At 36.4% G+C, this 21,650-nt stretch overlaps 2 protein-coding genes across 6 annotated transcripts; one reads left to right on the top strand and one right to left on the bottom strand.

Moving 5' to 3' along the window:
* Window positions 1–519: 519 nt before the first annotated feature.
* LOC135582903 (uncharacterized) lies at window positions 520–7,594 on the top strand. 4 transcript variants are annotated; one of them, XR_010496097.1, is made up of 7 exons: window positions 520–686; window positions 1,552–1,619; window positions 1,790–2,204; window positions 3,081–5,127; window positions 5,277–5,483; window positions 6,359–6,775; window positions 7,258–7,594. XR_010496097.1 is itself a non-coding variant. In XM_065149166.1 (6 exons), exons 3-6 carry the CDS (start codon window positions 1,837–1,839, stop codon window positions 6,641–6,643), a joined length of 2,907 nt encoding a protein of 968 aa, XP_065005238.1. In that variant the 5' UTR covers window positions 520–686; window positions 1,552–1,619; window positions 1,790–1,836; the 3' UTR covers window positions 6,644–7,594. The 4 variants fall into 4 exon arrangements, 2 of the variants coding, with proteins under 2 accessions (XP_065005238.1, XP_065005239.1); XR_010496098.1 differs by having other exon boundaries at window positions 6,359–6,736; XM_065149166.1 differs by having other exon boundaries at window positions 6,359–7,594.
* A 4,696-nt stretch (window positions 7,595–12,290) lies between these two features.
* LOC135582905 (uncharacterized) lies at window positions 12,291–16,507 on the bottom strand. Of its 2 annotated transcripts, none has more exons than XM_065146132.1 (3): window positions 16,079–16,507; window positions 12,850–14,952; window positions 12,291–12,725 (listed from the first exon to the last, which is right to left on the bottom strand). In XM_065146132.1, the coding sequence occupies exons 2-3, from the start codon at window positions 14,876–14,878 to the stop codon at window positions 12,454–12,456; spliced, it is 2,301 nt and encodes a 766-aa protein (XP_065002204.1). In that variant the 5' UTR covers window positions 14,879–14,952; window positions 16,079–16,507; the 3' UTR covers window positions 12,291–12,453. The 2 variants fall into 2 exon arrangements, with proteins under 2 accessions (XP_065002204.1, XP_065002205.1); XM_065146133.1 differs by having other exon boundaries at window positions 12,291–12,722; window positions 16,079–16,504.
* Between the last annotated feature and the right edge of the window lie 5,143 nt (window positions 16,508–21,650).

Below are 21,650 nucleotides of genomic sequence, written 5' to 3' on the forward strand. Positions count from 1 at the left end.
ATAGTGACCAAGTACACATAGTAACCCTACAAATAGATCACAAAAATATAAGTCCACCACTAGTACTCAACTCATGTAGCCTTCAATCACGTCCAATTTGATCACTCAATCCAATTTAACAATGTTATTTATTTACATTTTATCATGTTATTATTACATCCAAAATTTAATTATCTTCGATAAGAAGCACCACTATGAACATTTACATATTATCACATCAATTGATCAAGTAGGAACGATAATAATAATAATAATAATAATAATAATAATAATAATAATAATAATAATAATAATAATAATAATAATAATAATAATAATAATAATAATAATAATAATGGGCATTTTCGTAAATATGAAGAGTCATAATAATAATAAATAAATAAATAAATAATAAAAAGCAAGGATGGGCATTTTCGTAAATATGAAAGCTGAGTGCGATCACTTTTTGGCGGCTGCTCTCACACGCTCCGTTACGAGTCTCCGCCGCCGTTAACTCGTCGCTCTACGGTATATTCGTCGTCGTCTTCGTCTTTTTCCTGCCCTTCGAAGCAGTCTTCCCTCTCTCGGTACTTATCTGCCTTAAAAAGCGGAGAAGAAGTTCCTTAATTGAATTCTCCTTTCGTGCAATTTGGTTTCTTTCTGCGGATTCAAGATACCGCCGAAGGAATCGGAGACCCTCCGCAACGGTAATTTGCATGCTCTGCTCTATGAAAATCGATATGGTTCGATCAATTAATGATCGAAGAATTCGCTGTTCCCTTTTCAACTCCGCCGAGCGCCCAAACAGTTCGCTTTTTTATTTGAAATAGTTCGACTCTTCACTTCCTTTTGCTTTGTTTTTTGACTGTCGGCAGAAAGTGAGCATATGATGATTACAACCGCTGGGTACTGCTATGAAAAAAAACTGCTTGTTTTTCGTTTGTCGTTGAGTTTTTTCAGTGAAAAATGCTAGTTCTCCAAATATTCACCCTTTGTTTCTCGAAAAGTAGGGTCTTGATTCGAGTTTGTGGTTGGAGGTTTCTTGTGGAGACCGAGTTTTGGTTTTATGGCCTCTGTTTAATTGAATTCGTGTGAATTCTCGACTTATATTGATCGAGAATTAAGTTGATCTTTGAATCTTTTTAAAGATTGTATTGATTGAATTGTTGGGGGGACTAGTCTGGCCAGGTTCTTTCCTCATCATATTCAGGTTTTCTCCGTCGTTTTCTTGGTCAACTATTTATGCTTGCGTGATGAAGAAGAACAGGCGACGTCATAAAATTCTCCCTTCTTCTTTGCTCTATAACCATTAAACGTGCAGTGCCTGTTAGCAAAGTGGTCCGGATTCTGCTTGCATCCGTTGTTCTTCAATTTCTCGTAGTTTGGTGTTAGCTTTCTCACGAATTCTCTTTATTTCAACTATTAAAGAGTTTCTGCTGCACAGATTAGTTTTTGGTGTCATTAGACATCTATCTTATCATCTTTCTAGTTGATGCATATCTTCTTTTTATGTATTTGAGCTTACACTGTATTGACATTATCTTGTGAATTTGCTCATGTTTTTCTTTTCAGGATTTACAAGGTTTTCCTTATCTCGTATGAGACAATTCCTTTCCCCTAGGATAATTACTATTACTAAGGTAAAACCATTGTCTCAAGATCAGTATTCTTGATCCCCAGTGTCCTTTATATTATTTTGTGTGTGTCGGAAATTCTTGCTTTTGCATTAGAATTATACGGTTATCTGAAGCCTTTTGAGTTAAATGAATTGTAAGAATATAAGTGTTTAACCAAAAAATTTTGCTTATAGAGGTGAATTTGTGCCTTGATTATGTGGAACCGCACAATTGTTCACGGATGAGGAAGTTCTTTTCATTCAGATCGGTGGAATCTAGCAGTCCAAATGGCAATTCTCTACATCCAGGTCATTCATTTTCTGATGACTTGGTCTGTTGTGAGAAATTAGGGGACAGTCATTCAAACTTTTCACTGAGTGAGAAGGTCCATGATCATTCCCAGACAGTGAAAGACAGCACTCTTAGCCCTCAATATCCAGAAAATGAAGATTCATCTCATTTACTTCTTAGAAGAAGCTTTTCACTATCATCCTGTGCCATGAACGGCAGTAGCTTCAGAGATGGAAATCTTATTTCTTTGAGTGATTTGAGCAGACCAGCATCTAGTAGTTGCAATTCACCACATCGTGCATCTAGTTTCCGGATGCAGTAAGTCAACTATGTCTACTTAGTTTCATTGCATTTGATTCTTTGATCTTTTGTTCATGTGCAGTTTCTTCCTAGTTTCTGCTTGTCAAATTTCATGTTTTTAATGAAGATTCTTTTGGTTTGATGAATATAATATGCCACTTTTCAGGTGTATATTGTGATGATTGTAATTCACTGAATGTTCAGCTCAGTACCTTGAAATTTGTTTTCTGAGGGTGAACTATTATTTGCCGAAGAATTAAGATGTTATAGGTTTTTATACCATTTTCTATGCTTGATTAACTGTGGTTGATGACAACTCCTAGATGAAAACTTCAAATACAAAAATTTATAAAATGAGGCCTATGAATGTTTTTCTAAAATATTTTTTTGTCACTTAAGTAGTAATTGGTTTACAGAAATGAGAAGTCATTTGTTATTAAACAAGTTAAGTTTGACATATTTTTGTCGAACTTTGTAGCCAATACATCTTGCATCTATAGAACTCTGTAGACAATACATGATTGTTAGATCCAGTTGAGGTGGGTGTGCAAATTATATGTCAAGCAGGTGGTTCTTTCTTATATTATAATAGTTCTTGTTTTATAATGGTCTCATTTTTACTATCAAACAATATATCCTTTTTATTTATGTTTCTACATCTTCTGAGAGTGTCATGTATATGTGGAGGCATTCTTTATTTTTGTACAACACATACTCCAACATTCATCATGTACACGAACAAACTGCCCCTGCTTGTGGCAGGTTCCAGATTTTATTTTTCTCTTATTGAAGATGTTAGGTACTGAGCTAAACTTGGATATTTCTGTGCCAAAGCATTCCCATATATGGACGTTTGTTTTCTCTTGTAATTTTTTTTTATTCTTTCCAATTTAGCTGCCATCCACTGACACAAGAGAGATCTACAAGACCTAGAAGCAGTGAACAGCCTCCATCTCAGCATTTTCATGCTGTTCAGAAATATAGTTCTCTTAAATCATTAAGAGAATGTGAAATTCCATCAAATTCACCAAACAGTTCTCCAGTTCCTTCAAGATGCAATGTGGTTCACCAATCATGTTTTCCAAAAGGAAATGGACTTCTTGACCAGTACATTGATGCAGAGGATCAGGAAGTTCAACCTGAGACACATACCGAAAAATGTTTATCTGAATCTGGAATTAACTGTTCCTTGGCAGAGAATCAAGCATATCCAAGTGCGGGAAGTCCACAACAATTTTGGTCTGTGGCACTGTCTTCACCAATGTGCAGGAAAGAGAATTCTAAAACTTTATCAGTTAGGGAGGAGATTGATTCGTCTCATCACCCATCTGCACGAAATTGGGCAAGAGATGATTATGAGACAGTATCCACATCAAGATGCACACAAAAGAGTATTAATAAGTCATCACATCCATTTCATGGAAGATTATCAATGAATGCCCGAGATTATGACTCTGAAAGTACTACTACCTTTGAGGATATTTACATGGATTCTTTTGAAACGCAGCCTACTTTGCATTCAGATGACACTGTGCAACATTTTTCAATCGATGACCATTCAAGTTACAAGAATTTAACTGGTCATTTCGCTCAGGATTTATTGGGGCTTGAGAAGTATGATTGTTTTCTTGAAAATGGAGCAACAAGCACTAGAAATGGTAAAGCAATGAGTTCTGGGCTACAAGATACAGATAAAGTGTTGCATAAAAAGTTGAAAGAGGTAGATAGGATGATTGAGCTCCTACCTGACGAGGACTTTGATCTTGAGGAACTTCAGAGTGGTGATTCGAACGTGCCTTCATTGTTTCAAGCAATTGAAAATATTAAAGAAGTCAGGAAATTCTTGGTGCTAGAGCTCTCAGCACAAATAAAATGCAGACTTGCAGAAAGGCATGCTGCAAAAGGGCATTTGAGACGAGCTAGGATAGATCTCAAGACTCAAACTAGAAGGCTGGAACAGGAGAAGAATGAACTTCAGTTTATTTTAGAGAAAGAACTAGATAGAAGGTCAAGCAGCTGGTCCATGAAGTTTGAAAAGATTCAGTTGGAGGAGCAGTGGCTTCGGGAACGGGTAAGGGAACTGGCAGAGCAAAATATGTCTTTTCAGAGAGAAATTTCTTCACTTAAAGGCATTAAAGGGGATAGTCAAACTAGGGTTGTGGATTCTGAAATAGAACTAACTAATCTAACAGCTACTTTGGAGCAACTAGGAATAGAGAATTACAATCTTCAGAAAGGCTTCTCAGAGCTGCAGGAGCACTTCGATGCAACTGAAAAGGATCGGGATTGTATCAGAAGATGCTTACGTGAGAAAGAAAGGGAGAACAAGGAGTTGCAAAAGTTAGTTGTACGTTTACAGCGAACAATCAATGAACAAGAAAAGACTATTAATGGATTGCGGAAAGGATTTAGTGATGAGACTGAAAATAAAGCTACAGATGGAAGTGACCAATTAAGGATGTTGCAGATGGAGCAGCTAAGGTTGACAGGCCTTGAACAGAAACTGAGGAAGGAGTTAAAGACTTTCAAGCATGAAGTAGAGACACTCAGGCATGAGAACATTGGCCTATTGACTCGTTTACGAGCTGCTGGAGATGGCCGTCAGTTCTCATCGATTAAGCTAGACGAGGAGCTTCATGCTCGACTAGATTGCTTGCAGACTGAGGGCTTGTCCTTGCTCACTGACATTAGTCACTTCAGTAGCAATTTGATAGGATGCCTTAGGCACAAACAATATGAACATGGACAGGAGGATGAAAATAACACTGATGGATATTCATTTATTGATTATATTATCAAAAGCCAGAGTTTTAGCAGACGATATGAAAATTTTAGAACGAGTTTACAAACTATAGCAACAATTTTGGATGAGAAGTCAGATTTACAAGCTACAGAACGCCAGTCACTGTCAACAGAATTTGGCATGTCAAGGCAGTCAGAGGTAAGTTCCATATGTTACATTAATTGGTACATCTCTATCATAATTACTTGTTCTTTGCATGACTTTATTGGGTATATAACATGGGTTCTGTCATGATTACTGATCTGCTCCCTCAAATTGTGCTTCCTTGCTGTTCTTCTGCTATCAAGGATGAATTAGAAGCTAAATTGAAGGCCGAGGTTATCTTGACTAGATTACTACGAGAGAAACTGCATTCAAATGAATTGGAATTCGAGCAACTAGAGGCAGATTTGGCTTCCTCTGTTCGGGTTCATGATGTCATGCAAACTGAGATCCAGAGGATGCAAGATGAAGTCTCTTGTCTTACCCACAAGACAATGGACATGGAGCTTAAGGTTAGCTTCCATCTACAAGCTAGACCTCCAGTTGGTATTTCTTTGTAATATAAATCTTGTATATAACAGTGTAGAAGATCTGATGCTGGCCATCTTATGTGTTGCAGGAGCAATATAATTTATGCGTTTTTCTTTGAATATACAATCTTGATATGAATTATGCTCGCTCCCCTACTTCCAATATATGATCTTTTCTAAATATGCTTATCATGTCATTGGTATTGATCGCCTATTAATTTCTCGGTTGAGATTATATCATCCATGGATGACAGGAAAATGAACTTGTATCTCTAGAAATATTTAAGCCACAGTTAATGATGCTGGATGGGATGAATGCACTGTATTAGAGAACATTTATTTAGCAGCTGGAAGCTTAATAGTAAGTAATATGGGAGTTTTTCTGGTTAGACACAAACCGAATTTATTTGTTCCTTTTCATATCTCTTTTGTTTTATGTTCTGTCTCCCATGTACCTTATTATTTATTTGGTCTTATGAAGGTTTTTGCTTTAAACAGTTGCGATTAGTTATTCTATCCGATTAATTGTCTTAGCATATGAAGTCATCTATTGTTTTTGTGCCCTGCAGAATTGTACCAAGTCAGCAGACAGTTCCTGTTTAAATAAATAAATATATTTTTTTCCAAATAACAACCAAATCATGCTTTTATCATGTCATATTGTATGCCAAATTTCTTTATTATTGATGTTAAATTACTTGAGCACAAGCAAACATTGGCTTCTGATGTTATATGTGTTAGCATGTTGAATTTGTGTAACCTGATCCTTAATTTTATTGCGGTTATGAAAGTCAATGCTATACTCTCATATTCGTGATTGGCTATTGACTTATTTGAATATTTATAATGGTAAACAGATGCTGCAAAAAGATGAAAGCATTAAGCAGCTTGAGAATGAGTATCAGGAGTGCACAAAGGAACTAACTGCGGCCCGAAATATATGTTTGAAGATAACTGAGGAGAGAAACCATATGTGGGAAGAAGTGAAAAGTTCAAAAGAGAAGATCATGCTTCTTAATTATGAAGTTCTTTCTCTTAGAAAGAAGATTGAAGAACTTGAAGAAGACATTCTTACCAAGGAGGGGCAGATTGCTATCTTGAGAGATAGCCTTGAGAAGCCATTTGACATCCTTTGTGCATAGTCCTGGATCAGTGAAAAGAATTTCACTGGGATGAGTTATGATGAAGTTCTCGGGCAGTGATATCTTCTCTGCCATCTAGTTTTAGTTATCTTGGTATTTACTATTTCTACACTTTTGTTGCATCATTTTCAGGTTAGATGGTAATTGTAGCTTCTATTAGATAATATTTGTTGATCTAAATGTTCTTTTTTGCATTTGCAATGATAGCAAATTTAGGATAAATATGAGTTATGGGAGAGAGACAAAAGATAAAAGAGATGGGGAAAACATGACAGATGTGAGTCAATCAAACGCTCCAAACATAAAAGGAAAATGGGTAGAATATTAAATATTCTACGCGGAGACAATCTTCAGTCTCCTCTAACAATCTCTCCTTGATCTTTTCTCCACATGGACGATAAGGGTGGGACAATTTGCAAATGTTTGTCTTGGATCCTTATCCATATGGACAGCCTAATAGGAGATAGTTTTAGTTTTTTTCTTCACGACACACAAAAGACGTGTCGGATGGTAAATAGTTGATGATATACTCCCGAGAATAAAATACTGTTATTCATTTCTTCTCTCACCAACTTGTGTTGAAAATTTTCTTACATCATTTTACTTGCATTTAGGATTTGCTACAGAGCTATGTTTACAGAAGTCTGTACTGGTGATGCTGAATGATGGAGGGGTCATATATGCTGGTTCCGATAAAAGTAGATCATATCGAAAAGCTTTCAGATTCTGAATACCATATTTCATATTTTCTCCACTTTTGAAATCTTCATAAACCATTGAAGGTTTCATTGTAAAAGGCAGTAAGAGCTGATGCAGTCAAAGAAATGGTGATTCTTGTTATACTGTAATTAATGCCTTGAGAGTTGCTTACTAGTTTGTTCTACAGGTTAATGATCTTTGGTCATGCTGATGTTAAGAATGATAAGAATTAGATGATCCTTCTTGGTTTCATGATTTGTTCTGTTGAATGAAGTGGAGTGATGGAGGTGCGAAGCTAATATGCTACACTGATATTATATATATATATATATATATATATAAATTACCTATATATATATATTAAAAAAAACCCCTCTAATTGATTATTTATTAAACTGTTAGAAGGATAAATTTATCATTTACAATGTGTATTAATATTAATATTTCTATTTTTTTACTGATTCAGAACTGAACCGAATCACTCTAATTATGGCTCCATTTGAAGCCATTGAATCATCGATCCAATTCAATTCAATTCAATTCTGATTTCGAACAAATTCGATTTAGGTTAAAAAAAAATCGATATCGGGGCTACTGAGAGGACAAAACTCTAATGCTAACTTACCGACGTATCATTTGCTGCTATTAGTGGCCAACACTGCTAGTAGAGTTTTCTAAACTCAATTTTTTTTGAAGAAAAAAATATGTTTTTTGACAGTTTTTTAGCCACCATTACTGAAGGTTGCATCCTTCAGCACAACCTTTGAGACTCTATTAAAACTCTTGATTCAACCATAATTGATACAACAAAATGTAATCTTGTTTAAGTGCTTCTGTTTTTTGAAATGTTTTAGGACTTTGTTGTCTGAATACAACTATCATTCTAAAGTTTTGTATCATAGCATACAACTTTTGTTCATAAGTAGGATCACTTTTGGTATGCTTCACTCAGCTTCTCACTCAAAAAAAAAATACAATTGGTCTTTTTTTCCTATAAAATCACTGCTCCAATCCCAATTCCACTTGTTTCACATTCTAATTCAAAAGACTTTTCAAAGTTGTGTAATGCAAGCGTTGGTACAGTAGTCAACTTATCTAAACAAAGCATTTCTTAGTAGCCTCAGTCCATAATACTACTGTAGAAAATAACAAGACCCTCACTTCTATAATAGTCTTCAGGATAGGTTATTCTCAAATAGCATGAATCTTTTCTTCGTTTATATAAATCCCACTCACAATGAACCCTAGGAATATTAGTTGATTTGTTAGGAAGTCACACTTCTTCAAATTGACATATAACTTGTCTTATAAAATAGTTAGGATTTATCGTAAATGATCCATATGTTCTTTTCTATTGCAACTCTAGATTAGAATGTCATCAAAATATACTACTATAAATTTCACGATGAATGATTTAAGTATCTGATTCATAGGCCTCATGAATGTACTTAGTACATCGAAAAATCTAAATAATATAACTAACTATTCATATAATTCTTTTGAATACAATCTTCTATTCATCTTTAGGCTTTATGCGAATTTGATGATATTCAACATGGAGATTAATCTTTAAAAATATCTTGAGGCCTTGCAGTTAATCTAACGTATCTTCTAGTTGAGATATGGGAAAGTGACACATGATTGTGATTTTGTTGATGGCTCTGCTATCTATGCACACATCCTCTAGTTTCATCTTTATTGGGTATAAATGGAGTCAGGACAACACATGGGCTTACACTTTCTTGAATATGTCCCTTCCATATCAACTCTTCTACCTTGTCCCTTAGTATCTCATTCTCTTTTGGGTTTATCTAGTAATGAGATAAATTTAGTAAACTTGCTCCTGGAGTTAAATTAATCTGGTGCTGAATATCTCTCGTGGGTAAAAGTCCATATGGTAACTTTTTAGGGGTGATCTCTTTGAATTCTTCCAATATCGATCTTAGTTCGTTTGGAATCTTTTCTTCAGGTAACTCTTCTCCCTTCATAATAAAAGCATAGCATACTCTTGTTTCTTTAAAACTGATAGTGAATTCCCTCACAAAGTTAGAAATGGATAAGAAATACTTCTCCTTCACTCTTAGATTCATCTCTTTTTTTGTTAGTCGACAGAATGATAATATTGTTTCAATTCCACTAGAATACATAGGCATTCTTTCTTTCAAGATGAATTGCATTCACATCATATGACCAGGGCCTTTTAAGTAGAATATAGCATGCATCTATATCAACTACCTGACATATAACTTTTTCGGCCTTTTAAGGATAATATAACATTCATCTATGTCAACTACCTAACATATAACTTTTTTCTTGTAGTTTTTTCCAATTAAAAGAGGAACTTTACATATCTCAGTTATAGTGACATTTGAGCCTTCTTTAATCCATCCTAGTTGGTATGGTGTTGGATAAGCTTTCGTTTGTAATTTGAAGTGCATTATCAGTGATTTGGATATAATGTTATCATAGCTTCCATTGTTTATGATCAATGCACAAACTTTGTTATTAACACTATATCAAGAATGAAAGATTTTTTTGAGGATCTTCGGCGTGAGTAATAATCTTATTATAACATATACAACGTATTCCCCTTCTCTATTTGTTATTTCAACATTATTAATATCATCAATCGCATCACTTTGGGCATCTCCTTATTCAAAGTTATCTTTGTGATATGCAAGATTGATAGTTTTATGAGTACGACACTTATTAGAATGATGACCAAGCTTCCCACATTTGAAACATTTCTCGACTAAGGGTCAAGTATATGGCTTGTTTGTGGTTGTTGAAATATACTTAGCTTGCCTTATTGCTCATTTGATATTTGCATCTTGATTTATAAATTGTATTGATTCAGTCAGAACTTGTATCTCTTTGTTAAAAATAGGTCGTGTTGTCAAAGTAAAGAATCATCGAGTAACAATTAGAGGTCAAGTCAATAATATTTCAGCTTTTAATACCATATTGTGAGCTTCATCTATTAGAGTTAAAGGTATTTTATCTTTAATTATAAATTTCAGTCCATTGATATACCTTGTTGTCCATTGATATATTTCCTTGTCTTCTTTTATTATTTTGTAATGTATCCTACCAAGCTATTATATATCTTTTCTAAGCAACGATTTGTTTATGATCAAGAACATCCTATCACTTCGAATAAGTCATCTACTTCATAACTTCAATCAAGAAAATTTTTAATGCTGAGGTGGTCATTAAAATTGAGAAGGTCTGATTTAGATGATAATCCTCAAGTAGACTATTTCGTTTGGGTGATGGTTAATATCTTTTGTATCTTTCACTGTCATCTTCTTCTGAGTCATCATCCTATATTGTTGGTTATTGTGGGTAAATAATACCACATCAATTGAAGTATCGAGGTTGAATTCCACTTGCACCTCTTCTTTAGTTGGTTGTCCATAATTTCTTTTTCTTTGTCTAACTCATTATTATAGGCTGATTGACTATATTAGATTGCAAGTTCGTGTTGATTATTAGGTTAGCCATTAGTATCAACTGTGGCATGGTAAATCCTACCATTATCACAAACCCTGTTAGCACCTAAACCTAAATTAGTGAGTTACGAATCTCTCTGAGTTCTCAGGACAGTCTCACTTTTTGTGCTTCTAACGTACTCATAGGTTATTATTATTATAGCTATTGCTATCTTTATCATGAAGGTCGTTTTCATTGAAATTGCCATTGTCAATGCCAAAAGCAAGGAGAGTGGTAAAGAAAGCTCTGACTATTGGACGATAGAGTATGATACAATCTACAAGTACAAGTAAAAACATTCATTGCCTTCTTACTTGAGTGCGCGGGTGCGTTAGAAGTTGAGTTGAGCTCCACCATTACGCGTTAGTAAGTTCTTCCTGGGTCAAGGTCAAATCTTATGATACTTGACTTTAAACTTAATACGAGTTGTCGAGTTCGGATACATAAGAACCACTATAAATGGTGAATGTAGAGCATACTTCTTAATTTCTTAACTATAAACCTATAGTATTAACATCAAAAGTAAAACTTTGATAATGAAATAAAATTAAAAAAATACTACTTAAAAGGATTCTAGCAAATTGAACTTATAAGCGTGGATGAAAACAATCAACTCGTTATAATAGAAAAGATCTTGAAAACTAGTTAACTAATAACGTGAGATAAATTTAGACCTTAAAAATTAGCTAGTAATATGGGATAAAAAAAAAATAAAAATAATGAATAATTTTAAGATTTTTAAAAATAATATTCTTCTACTCGTTCCCTATTACAGATAAGCTGAAAAAGATTCACAGACTCTGTTCCGGTGGCAAAAAGCAAAAAGCTTCAGATAACAATATGCTACCAATTGCTAAAACTGCAGGTTAAACAGATTCAAAAGGGGAAGCAGTCTTGTGTTAGTGGAGTGATCGAGATCGGATCTTTTTAAATGGGAAATGGATCTTTGTTCGAAGGCCCGAAGATCTTCTAAGCTGAAGATAAAAAGGGACGTGAAAACACAGAGGTAAGAGGGTTATATTTCTAAAAAAAGCTTTTTTTATATATAAAAAATCTATTATTATTTAATTTTATATTTTGATATTAAACTTTTTTATAAAATAATAACATATTATTTATCTAATTATGTTTTATAATTATGTTATATAAAAGAGTTGGTGCAGGAGAATTAAATAACACACCAGTCACTTGACAGCCACCGCGTCACCGTCGTCCTCCGCCTTCGGCGTGGCAGGAGGGTCGGGGCACCAGCAAGGAGCATCTGCTACTCCAAGGATTCTGTTTTCTACCATATCTGAAGAATCAAAAGAACACTAACAAAGAAACAAAAATACTGAAAAGTTGGAAATCCGATTTTTTTTTACATTTAGATGATCAAATATTGGAAATTTTGTTCACTTAAGCAAGTGAATTTATTGACATTTTCATTAACAAATTCAATAACCAAGAAAAAAAATGATACAAATTTACAATTGCCTTGAGATTTAACGAAATCAACAAGAAAATGACAGTTGACTTTTTGATAGCACATATGGTCGTTCTAATCTTCTATATTTGCATGACAAGAAGTTGAATAAGATGAATTTATTTGCAGATACTCTCTTGTTGGTTTCAAGTTTTTAACTACCTTCATTTGATTGAATCTCCACGGCAGACAAGCTTGAGTGAAGCGTTCTCTTCCTGGCTGCTGGCGATGGCAAAATACGCCAAAGTGGACGACCAGAGTCTTTCCGAACTCTGGCTTCATCTCCGATAACATCAAGCTCCTTGATTACTGATATCTCCCTTGATGCTGCTTCATTCTCGTCTACCGATGCTAGACTCGGAGATGCAAACCAGATAAATCCATTGGCAGATGGTGCATCACTACTTGGTGGAACATTTCTTTCTGCTGGCAAAGATTTGCTGTTAAGTCGAGCTTCTGTTTGCATAAGATTAGGCATAGCACAAGCAGGGAATGGCAAATGTGATTTTTGAACTACAAAAAGGCTTATAAATGTCAGCGTCTTGTTTACCTGCAATGTAGGGAGCCTCATCAAGTGCAGAATTTGAGTGTGATTTCTCCGTTTGTGTTGGACTAGAATCATAAACAGGTTCCACAACATGACCATCATGAACATGATCTGCTTTCATATTCCCGGTGTCAGAATCTGCAGCAACTGATTTAGCTGAAACCATGGAGTCCTTCGAGGAACCACTAGTTATTTGTTCCTGGTTAGATATTTGTTCGTGAGTGCTTATTCTGGAGGTATTCTTTTCTGCTTCCAATGAAGTGGAGCTCGACTCGCAAACCTCCTTGGTCACTTCAGACCTCACAGCATATGAAATGGGTGACCTTGATTCTGACCCTCCCGTGGTGTTATATTCGACAGCTCCAATATTTTCAGTGGCTTGATGAGTTTGTTCCATCATTATGCTATGATTCAAATGATTTGTATGATCATCATTCATCTTCATCTGACTCTCTACTTGACTGTCATTTTCAGCAGATCCTGCACTATTCGTAATGGGAGATCCAGTCAATCGATGCAAGTCTTTTGGATGTTCCTGATCGGTAACCGAAGAAACTGTATCAGATTTTAAAGTAGATTTCACATTTGAATCACTAATTTCTCTTAATTTTCTCTGTGGATCAGCAAAATCCATCTCCTCTGCACCAAAATAAGGCATAAACCTTGAAGAATGTTTCTCTTGATTGAAGTCACTAAAGAATGAAGCACCAACAGTGAAGCTTTCATGCCTTCTCAACGGTATATCATGTTGTGGAACTGCAACAAATTCTTTATGGCTCGAATTCTCCTCATCATCCACCTGCTCGTAAGGAAGATCAAATGGATTTCGTCTTGGTAGGAGAACAGAAGGAGCTGAACCTGGAACAGATTCATCTAAAACATCAGGGAGATCGAACGGGTTCCTTCTTGGTGCATTAACTGATGGAAGATGACCGTGAGATTGCAATATCTCATCCATATTATCATCCAAGTCTATTAGATTTTTTTCCATTGCCTTGCTAGCTTTTCGTTTGGCAATTAAAATCTCTAACCGAAGATTCCTTTCGAGTTCAGTGTTACCCAGCTCCATGAGAGTCCTCTGATCATCTGCAGTCCATGTTACAGCAGCTTTATTTCCATCATCTTTCTCCTCCTGTGCCTCTTCATCATCATCGTCATCCTGAGTTTCTGCTTCCTCCTCCCCGCTGCCATCTTCCGATACATGGTTCTGTGAGAATGATACAGAACCATCATCAGCGTTGTCCTTGGAAACCAAGTCAGCTTGAGAAGTTTCAGAGTCTAAAAGCGGATCAAGTTCATCAAGAACAGAGACACCATTTGCCGCATGAGAGTCAGACATCTCTTTCCCGTTAGATTTAGAATATGAAGAATCATCCTGGTGGTTGTCACGCCATTGTGAATCCAAACATGGATCAGAAGGGTCCAATTTAGTTCTATTTGCTTTTGCACTGAGAACTGTGAAACTCAAAGCAATTACACGACCAATATGTTCTTTCACATTCTGCAAACCTTCAGCTAGATTTCCTATGTGATATCCTTTTTCTTCAATGAAGTTATTCTCACTGTGATCTTCCTCAACAAAAGAATTAGAATCGACAGAAGTCGCATCCATTTGATTGACCTCATCTTCCTTAACAGCTCTGCTAGCTGCACTAAGTCTTCTATCACCCGAAGCAATTGTTTTGATGGTCGTTCTCTTAGTTGCTTTTCCTCTTCTTCCTCCCAGATGAGCCTCCACTTTGAAGTTTTCCTCATTCTTACACCCAAGATCATTTGCAACTGGGTCAATCTTCAGCGACGAACTCGTTTGAGTCATATTAATATGATCTTTTTTGTTCTCAGGAACATTCGGTTCACCATAACTCAGAAAGATTCCAAGAAGGAGAGTTGTGCAAGCAATGACAGGGGAAGAATTTAAAAGAAGAGAAAATAGAGAAGGAAAAAGCTTGTACACTATAAACAGGAAGCATACTACACCAACAAAGAATGGATGATAACAAGCAGATATCCAACTTGTTCTCCTGGAGCGCATTGGTGAGATATTTGCTTATTTAGCTACAAGGGCATGCTACCCTCAATCGTTAAATCTTGATTTCCTTCGAGATTCTGTTGGCCAGGAAGAAAAAATGTCATATCTGACACTAAACTCAAAACCATGAAAAGGGGATGAGATGCAGTAGTAAGGCAAACCCAATGGTAAAAGTTATCAAGTAGTGAAAGGAATGCACTCAGAATGGCTACAGAAACACACATTTAGGAACATCACTTCTTCAAAAGATCATTCAGGGGTATAACCCTACCGGAGTAGATAAATCTAATGTATGCACTTTCGCACACAAGACACGAATCTTTCTTTTCATCTAATCATCTTCATTTTACTGAGTCATGGTTCAGCTAAACTTATTTTACAATTTGAAATTACATGGGAAAGAAGCCAAAATCTTTTTACCTAATAAATGACAAAACTAAAAATGCAAGATCTTTTTCTTTTTCCTTCCTAGTTCTATAAACTCGGTAAGAATTCAAAACCAACAATGTTGCATATAACCACATCAACCTCCACGCTTCTCATGAACACAACAGAGTATGCACACACTAAAGAGAAAAAGACATCAAAATTCAAAACCAATACAATCATCAGATGTTGAGAAGGTGTTCGTCTTTCTAATTAGGTTTCGAATAGTAATATGCAAAGCAATTGCATCAGGTTCATTATGTCATTACAACCTAGAATAATACTTGCTAGAAAAACTATAGGATGGCTCCAATCCATAAAGAGATCTAATGCTAGGTTTCTTAAGAAACAAAAAATACGTCATGGCTATTGGTTATGAGGGGGTTTAACGCCGCGTCTTGCAGGAAAGCAGAGTCTCGACTAAGACACTAATTGGATGTCAAGAACAACAGAAAGATAATTACCAAAGCAAAGGGACGGATTGCCACCTCGAAAACCTTTTACTTGGAAAGAGGGGAACAGAATGTGACAAGCTACAGCCACAAATACTTCTCTCCAAACAGAAATAGGAAGAAAAGAAATGAGAGGATCCGTATTCAAATATTTACTCCAAATGCCCAAAGAACAATGAGAAAGCCTATGCTAACATCAGATCTGTGCAATGTAACATTCCCTGAGGAATCATTCCGTTTCCTAAGCTATCACCGAATAACGAAATACGAAAGAACAATCATTTCTCTTCCAAAAGAAATATCCGACAAAATCGAACTTGCATACCTTTGGAATCCAACTCCGCTTCCCCCCTCTATTATTTTCCCAATAATGATAAACAATTGGGAGAAGAAACGACACAGAGAGAGAGAGAGAGAGAGTCCGCAGCTGTATCCGAAACGAGCAGGTCAAAGTTTTAGCTGTAGGGGCCAATTTAAGTAGCGGTGAGGAGAACAGGAGAGTCTGTGGGACCATCCACCGACCATGTGTCGACGTACAGTTGGTTAAAGACTGTGGTCGCTGGTTCGAAGATGGCACGGTATTTACCTTTTCGTCTCCGTCCACACCGCATCATGCGTCCGAGATCGTACGGACCTTCGCCCATTCACGCACGCGCTAGGATTTCCTATCTGAGACCAGGCAGGATTCCAACGAGCTCAGTTAAGGAGATTTTTGCATGTTGGTCCCCGACATCTCTCTTTTTGCGTAGAGGTCCGTCATTCCGGGTTCGGATCTTAACCCTCGTATATGCAAATTAAACGTGAATCAGGAAATTAATGGTTTCGGATCCACCAAAAACAAAGCACCCAACAACAGCTTTTCATTAAATGTTGACTTCTAGTGATACAATATTAGGGGGGAGCTACAAAGATTAATCCCATAATGGAGCTAAAGCATCAGAAATGCATTTAAGACCATGAATGTAGAAGTGTATTCCCGAATACATACATTCCATAAGACTTCCAATGGCTGATGAACCCTCCCAGGAAGCAGTCCCAGCTTCTTCGTCAGTCAAACATAGACCAAAACTGTGAAGTCAACATTTCATCTAAAACTATGAACTGACCAAAACTGGCCAAATGGGTCGCACATCCTTGTGCTTGAAGTTGCCGCATACCAGAAGACATCCGTGTGGTGACTGAATTTGGTGCGAGTAAATGTTGACTCACCTGTAGTACTGCAAAACCAAATAATACATGTTACAATTATGATCCGATTGCTCTCACAGGATATAATTCGATCTGTAATGTCAAATGATGACTTCGAAGCAGAGAAGACAAACAGCCTGTGCACAAGAGAAAAATAGTGACAAATGATGTTCATTTACTATAAGACGATACTATCGGATTCTTATGACACTCCTCCGTGACATATCAGTCATTATACGATTGCTATTACCATAACTAAATCTCGGTGAATGGATAATCTTGGATGAAGTATGGTCTTCACATTCCATTGGGTCCATGCAAAATCTATTTTTAGAGCAAAAAAGACCACAGAAGCACCCTAGCAAGTATTAGGAACAATTATGGAATTTTTTATGAATCAGTAATAAAATCAGCAATATACAGGTATAATACAATGGTAAATTGGTAATACACAATTTTGATTTCAGACTGATTTCAGGCAACAGGAAATACCTATTTCAGCACAATTTCTTTATGAGCTTCAAATGAGAGCATCACATTCCATGCAAGCGCTGCAATGTCTGCAGCTAGAACCTGGGAAGAAGCAAATTTAAAATAAACAAAGAAAGTGAAAGAAAATTACATATTCATGGGAATAAAAAAGTGCTATGTCACATTTAATAAGTTCCAGTTAACACTGGATTTATAGAATTGTCAAGTTAATGGAAGATATTTATCCTAATATAGTGACACGCGAACTCAAAAGTGGATTTATTGGCTGCTTTAGACAAGTCACAACTTCTTTCAGGTGTTTAAGAATTACGTAGCCGAGAGAGGGATTTATCACACCTGAAACTTTTGAGGAACAAACTGGAAGTTAAGGAACTGAAATGGTATCCACAATTGCCAGTTAGCTAGCACTACTGAAAACCACTCCTACAAACATCATACTCATAAAGGCACGGGAAAGTGTATGATTTAAAATTATACATTTTCTTCTAGCATGGGAAAAATAAATCCTCACCTGTTCAAGCTTATGATTTATTTGATATGGCCTTCCCTCTAAGGCAACAACTGAACTAAGGAAAACTCCTAAGAAGATGGGGGAGAAAATCAACCGTACTAGAGTGATGGTGCCACATTAAGAACAGAGCATAAGTGAAGGTGTCAAAAAGCAAGACAAAAAGGATTATCATAAACTTAATAGAACTTATCAAGATGAAATATAAAATGCACATAACAAAAGGTGTAAGAACGCACTAATATTGCAGGAAGGTTCGATGCAAGTTTAACGGATCTCATATAAATATACAAAAAATATATATCTGGTCAAGCAGAAGCCGTAAAAATGCACCCGATGCTCCAGGAAAAGTCAACAATTTACTCAGATACAAGTACCTGCATTCAATTAGTGAAATGAATGGCATAAATCAGATAATTAACTGCATAAAAGGGCATAACCATGTTAAAAAAATTGCAACAAATTATAGCAACTTCATGCACACTCCTTTGCTGACAGAAATAGAGGGCAGACTTATCCTGGGATTCACCCATACCAACCAAACACTTGGCGAAGCAACTCCCAAGGATTTAAACATAAAACCTCATCCAGAGGAAGAGCACAGATTATTAAGTAAACAATATGACAGAGAAATGCATAAATTTTATGTCATTACCAAAAATGCAATGTGGGACACACTAATGAAAGTCCGAGGAATGTGAACACAAATGTCCGCCTCAAATCCAACTTTGACACTTGATCAATCAAAAGCTGGCAAAATACAACAATTGATATTAAGTATAGAAGCAAGAGAAATGCAGTAATATTCAGTCAGAATTCATTAGAGCTCTCATAAACAAACCTAAAAGAAATAATAAAAAAAGATTGAAGCATCGGTAAGCATTTTCATGTCTCTTTGGACACTATCACTATGCGTCTGATTTTATATGATTCTTTGTCTGACTTGTCTGGTTATTAACTTAATAAATAGTTTTCTTCTTCTTTTTCTTCAATTCCTGCTTCCTTTTATTCCTCTTCCTCTTTCTCTTCTTCTTTCTCTTAGTCTTTGCCTTCCTCTTTTTCATCCAGTTACTATTTTAAAAAAAATGAATAACAGAGAGTTCCTTTAGATGTTTCCTTGTTCTCTAGATCTGTCTTAACTGAATTACAGATCAACCAATCTATCGAGTACTACATTCTGCTGCCAGTCTACCCTACCAGGACTCAGAAAGAGAGAGAGAGAGAAAGAAAGAGGAGGGTGTTGTGTTGGAGCAGAGGTGGATGATAAGTTCCACCTTAAGTTTGCTCTAGGAGGCACTGATGCAGGCATAGACCTTAAGCACAGTTACTCAAGTTTTTTGCCTCCTCCTGGCCCTCTATCTCCTATGCCTTCTCCAAGTTCAAACATATCAAGTTTGTTGCAGCTGACCACCCAGTTATTAACGGCTTTCAAATTCTCACCCAGTCTAGCTCCACAAATCGTTTGCTCATTCAAAACATGTTTATCTTATATACATGCTTCTTCTTGAACTCAGCTGAAAAAGTGTTTGACTAGAGTCAGGCAAGACGGCCTCCCTGTTGTTTGTTTTAAAACACAAACCATAACAAATGAACAAGAGTTGTTATCAGAAGACAATCTCAAGAACAGTTCTTAAGGATTGGTTCCTGAAGACAAATCCAAACAAAGCCTTAACCTTCATTTTTGGACTTAGTCGATTGCTTGAAAAAATATTGTTTATAAAAAACATTGCTCTGGATCAAAGATTTCTCAATATGAGTCTGAATAAAGTAATATTATTCTGAAAACATGTCAAAAGTATTTTGCTGCAATGTCTGTCATTATGTCTTTGTCTAAGAACATGTTCAATATTTTTAAAATTCATGAAGTTTCAAGTTATGGTTGATGACCTACCTCTCAAGTTCTCTATGTAAGTATTATAAGAAACATCACTAATTCTGGTGAAAAGTCGGCCAAACAAAGACAAAATAAAGTAATGCATCGTGCTTGAGAGTGTGTCTCATCCACATTTTCATCAAGATCTATAAGTCTAGCACATCTGAACCAGAAAAACATAGTTGAAAGTCGAAGCTACCAGAGTGACCAACAGATGACAAAAGGAACCTGGCATATCAAAGCTTTAGTAATCACTGGGTGCTTATCAAGTGCCATCAAGTACCTGAACAAAGTAATAGAAATTTGTTAATATTTTCTCCATCTAGTGAAAGAAGGTTCAGGAATCTAACACTACAACTCATATAGCTTCAAATTAAATCTTCTAACAAAGAACAGACTCGATCATGAACTCATCAGAGAACTGTCAGGACTTACATGCCAACTCACTGACCAAAATATAGTTAGAACATTTCTCCTTGGCAGACTTTGATTGGGTTTTAGCCATGAGCCAACAAGGATAAACTTCCAATATCTTGACTGATAGTATCACCATGTTCACAGTGGTGAATAGCGCATTATCAGTGGTGTGGTTAAGACATCTCAGATGCATCCAAAGGTCGGCCTAGTGGTTCGGAAACATCTAAAAGAACACAGGGAAGATAAATTGAAGAGAAAAGGCCAGCTAAAAGAAATTCACATATGAGCTTCTCCATTCAAAGGTGAGAATTTGACAATGGAAAAGCATCGCTAAATATCCTCCACTCTACAATTCTGACCATGATCCGCAATGTGCCTAGGTTAGTGGAAATTGCTGTATCCTCACCACAGTCTCCTTCCTATCCATTCAACAAGAATTTGGCTTCCTCCCGAGTCTGCCACTAAAAGGCGTCCTGATTAATGTAATACATTGAGAATTCATCAAAATTACTTGATATTTCCAAGAAAAAAAAAATTACTCATTTTTGTTTTCTTCTTCATGGGCATTATTTCGAAACCGAAGGCTGAATAAAATACATAAACACGTGATGAGACTAAGCAATGTTGCAACAATCTAAACAAGATCAAAGTGCTCCAAAACAAGATTTTTAAAGACCATAAAGAACCCTAACTTCCTTACCATGACAAGAAGAACCTATAATTCCCATCATCGTTCTCATGCCCACCTCCATCGTAGGAGCCCCCATCGCCCCGCCCACCGTACCCACCATCACGGCCAACGGAGCTATCAGAACCATCGTCCGAAGCGGCTTGATACCGCGCACGGAATCGAGACCCTTTGGCCCAAATCCGGACGAAAACCAACCCGTACGACCGAACCCAACAGGAGAGAAGGGAATGAGGGAGTGGCAGAAGAATCGGGCGCCGGGAAGACTCTTCCGACCCAGATGGCAAGAGAGCCGATCCAAGCTGTGGAATTGGGCGACGGGGTTGGGAGGAGGAGGGAGAGATCGGACGGCAAGGGGAGATTGAGGGAGAATTGCCGCCATTTTGCGCCGCGATGGAGCATAATCCCACGCTAGAGTTTTACTACCACATTTAACTGACGTGGAACGGTAGCTTGTGTTGATGAGGCTCCACGTCCGATGGGACAATTGGAATAGCAATGATCAAATTAGCAATTTAAACCCTAAAAACAAAGTTTTTTTCCAGCAACTTAGATTATTATTATTATTATTCCGGGCTAAAGGCCATGGTGTTAACGATGCAAGGAGACATAAGATAATATAAGAAAATATTTACGAAAAGCAATAAAAAAGATTTGAATGCTCCTACTTTGTCTAATAATATTATTATTATAATTAAAGCTCAAGAAATATTAATACAGCTGACCCCAAA

Source organism: Musa acuminata, chromosome BXJ3-4 (assembly GCF_036884655.1).
Source record: "Musa acuminata AAA Group cultivar baxijiao chromosome BXJ3-4, Cavendish_Baxijiao_AAA, whole genome shotgun sequence".
NCBI classification, from domain to species: Eukaryota; Viridiplantae; Streptophyta; class Magnoliopsida; order Zingiberales; family Musaceae; genus Musa; species Musa acuminata.

Bases quoted from the DNA above. Each gene is read 5' to 3' on its own strand.
- LOC135582903 (XM_065149166.1), top strand. From the start codon at position 1,837: ATGAGGAAGTTCTTTTCATTCAGATCGGTGGAATCTAGCAGTCCAAAT. The intron at 2,205-3,080 runs GTAAGTCAACTA...TTTCCAATTTAG, and splicing joins GCATCTAGTTTCCGGATGCA to CTGCCATCCACTGACACAAG. The intron at 5,128-5,276 runs GTAAGTTCCATA...TCTGCTATCAAG, and splicing joins GCATGTCAAGGCAGTCAGAG to GATGAATTAGAAGCTAAATT.
- LOC135582905 (XM_065146132.1), bottom strand. From the start codon at position 14,878: ATGCGCTCCAGGAGAACAAGTTGGATATCTGCTTGTTATCATCCATTC. The intron at 12,726-12,849 runs GTAAACAAGACG...AATCTTTGCCAG, and splicing joins TGAGGCTCCCTACATTGCAG to CAGAAAGAAATGTTCCACCA.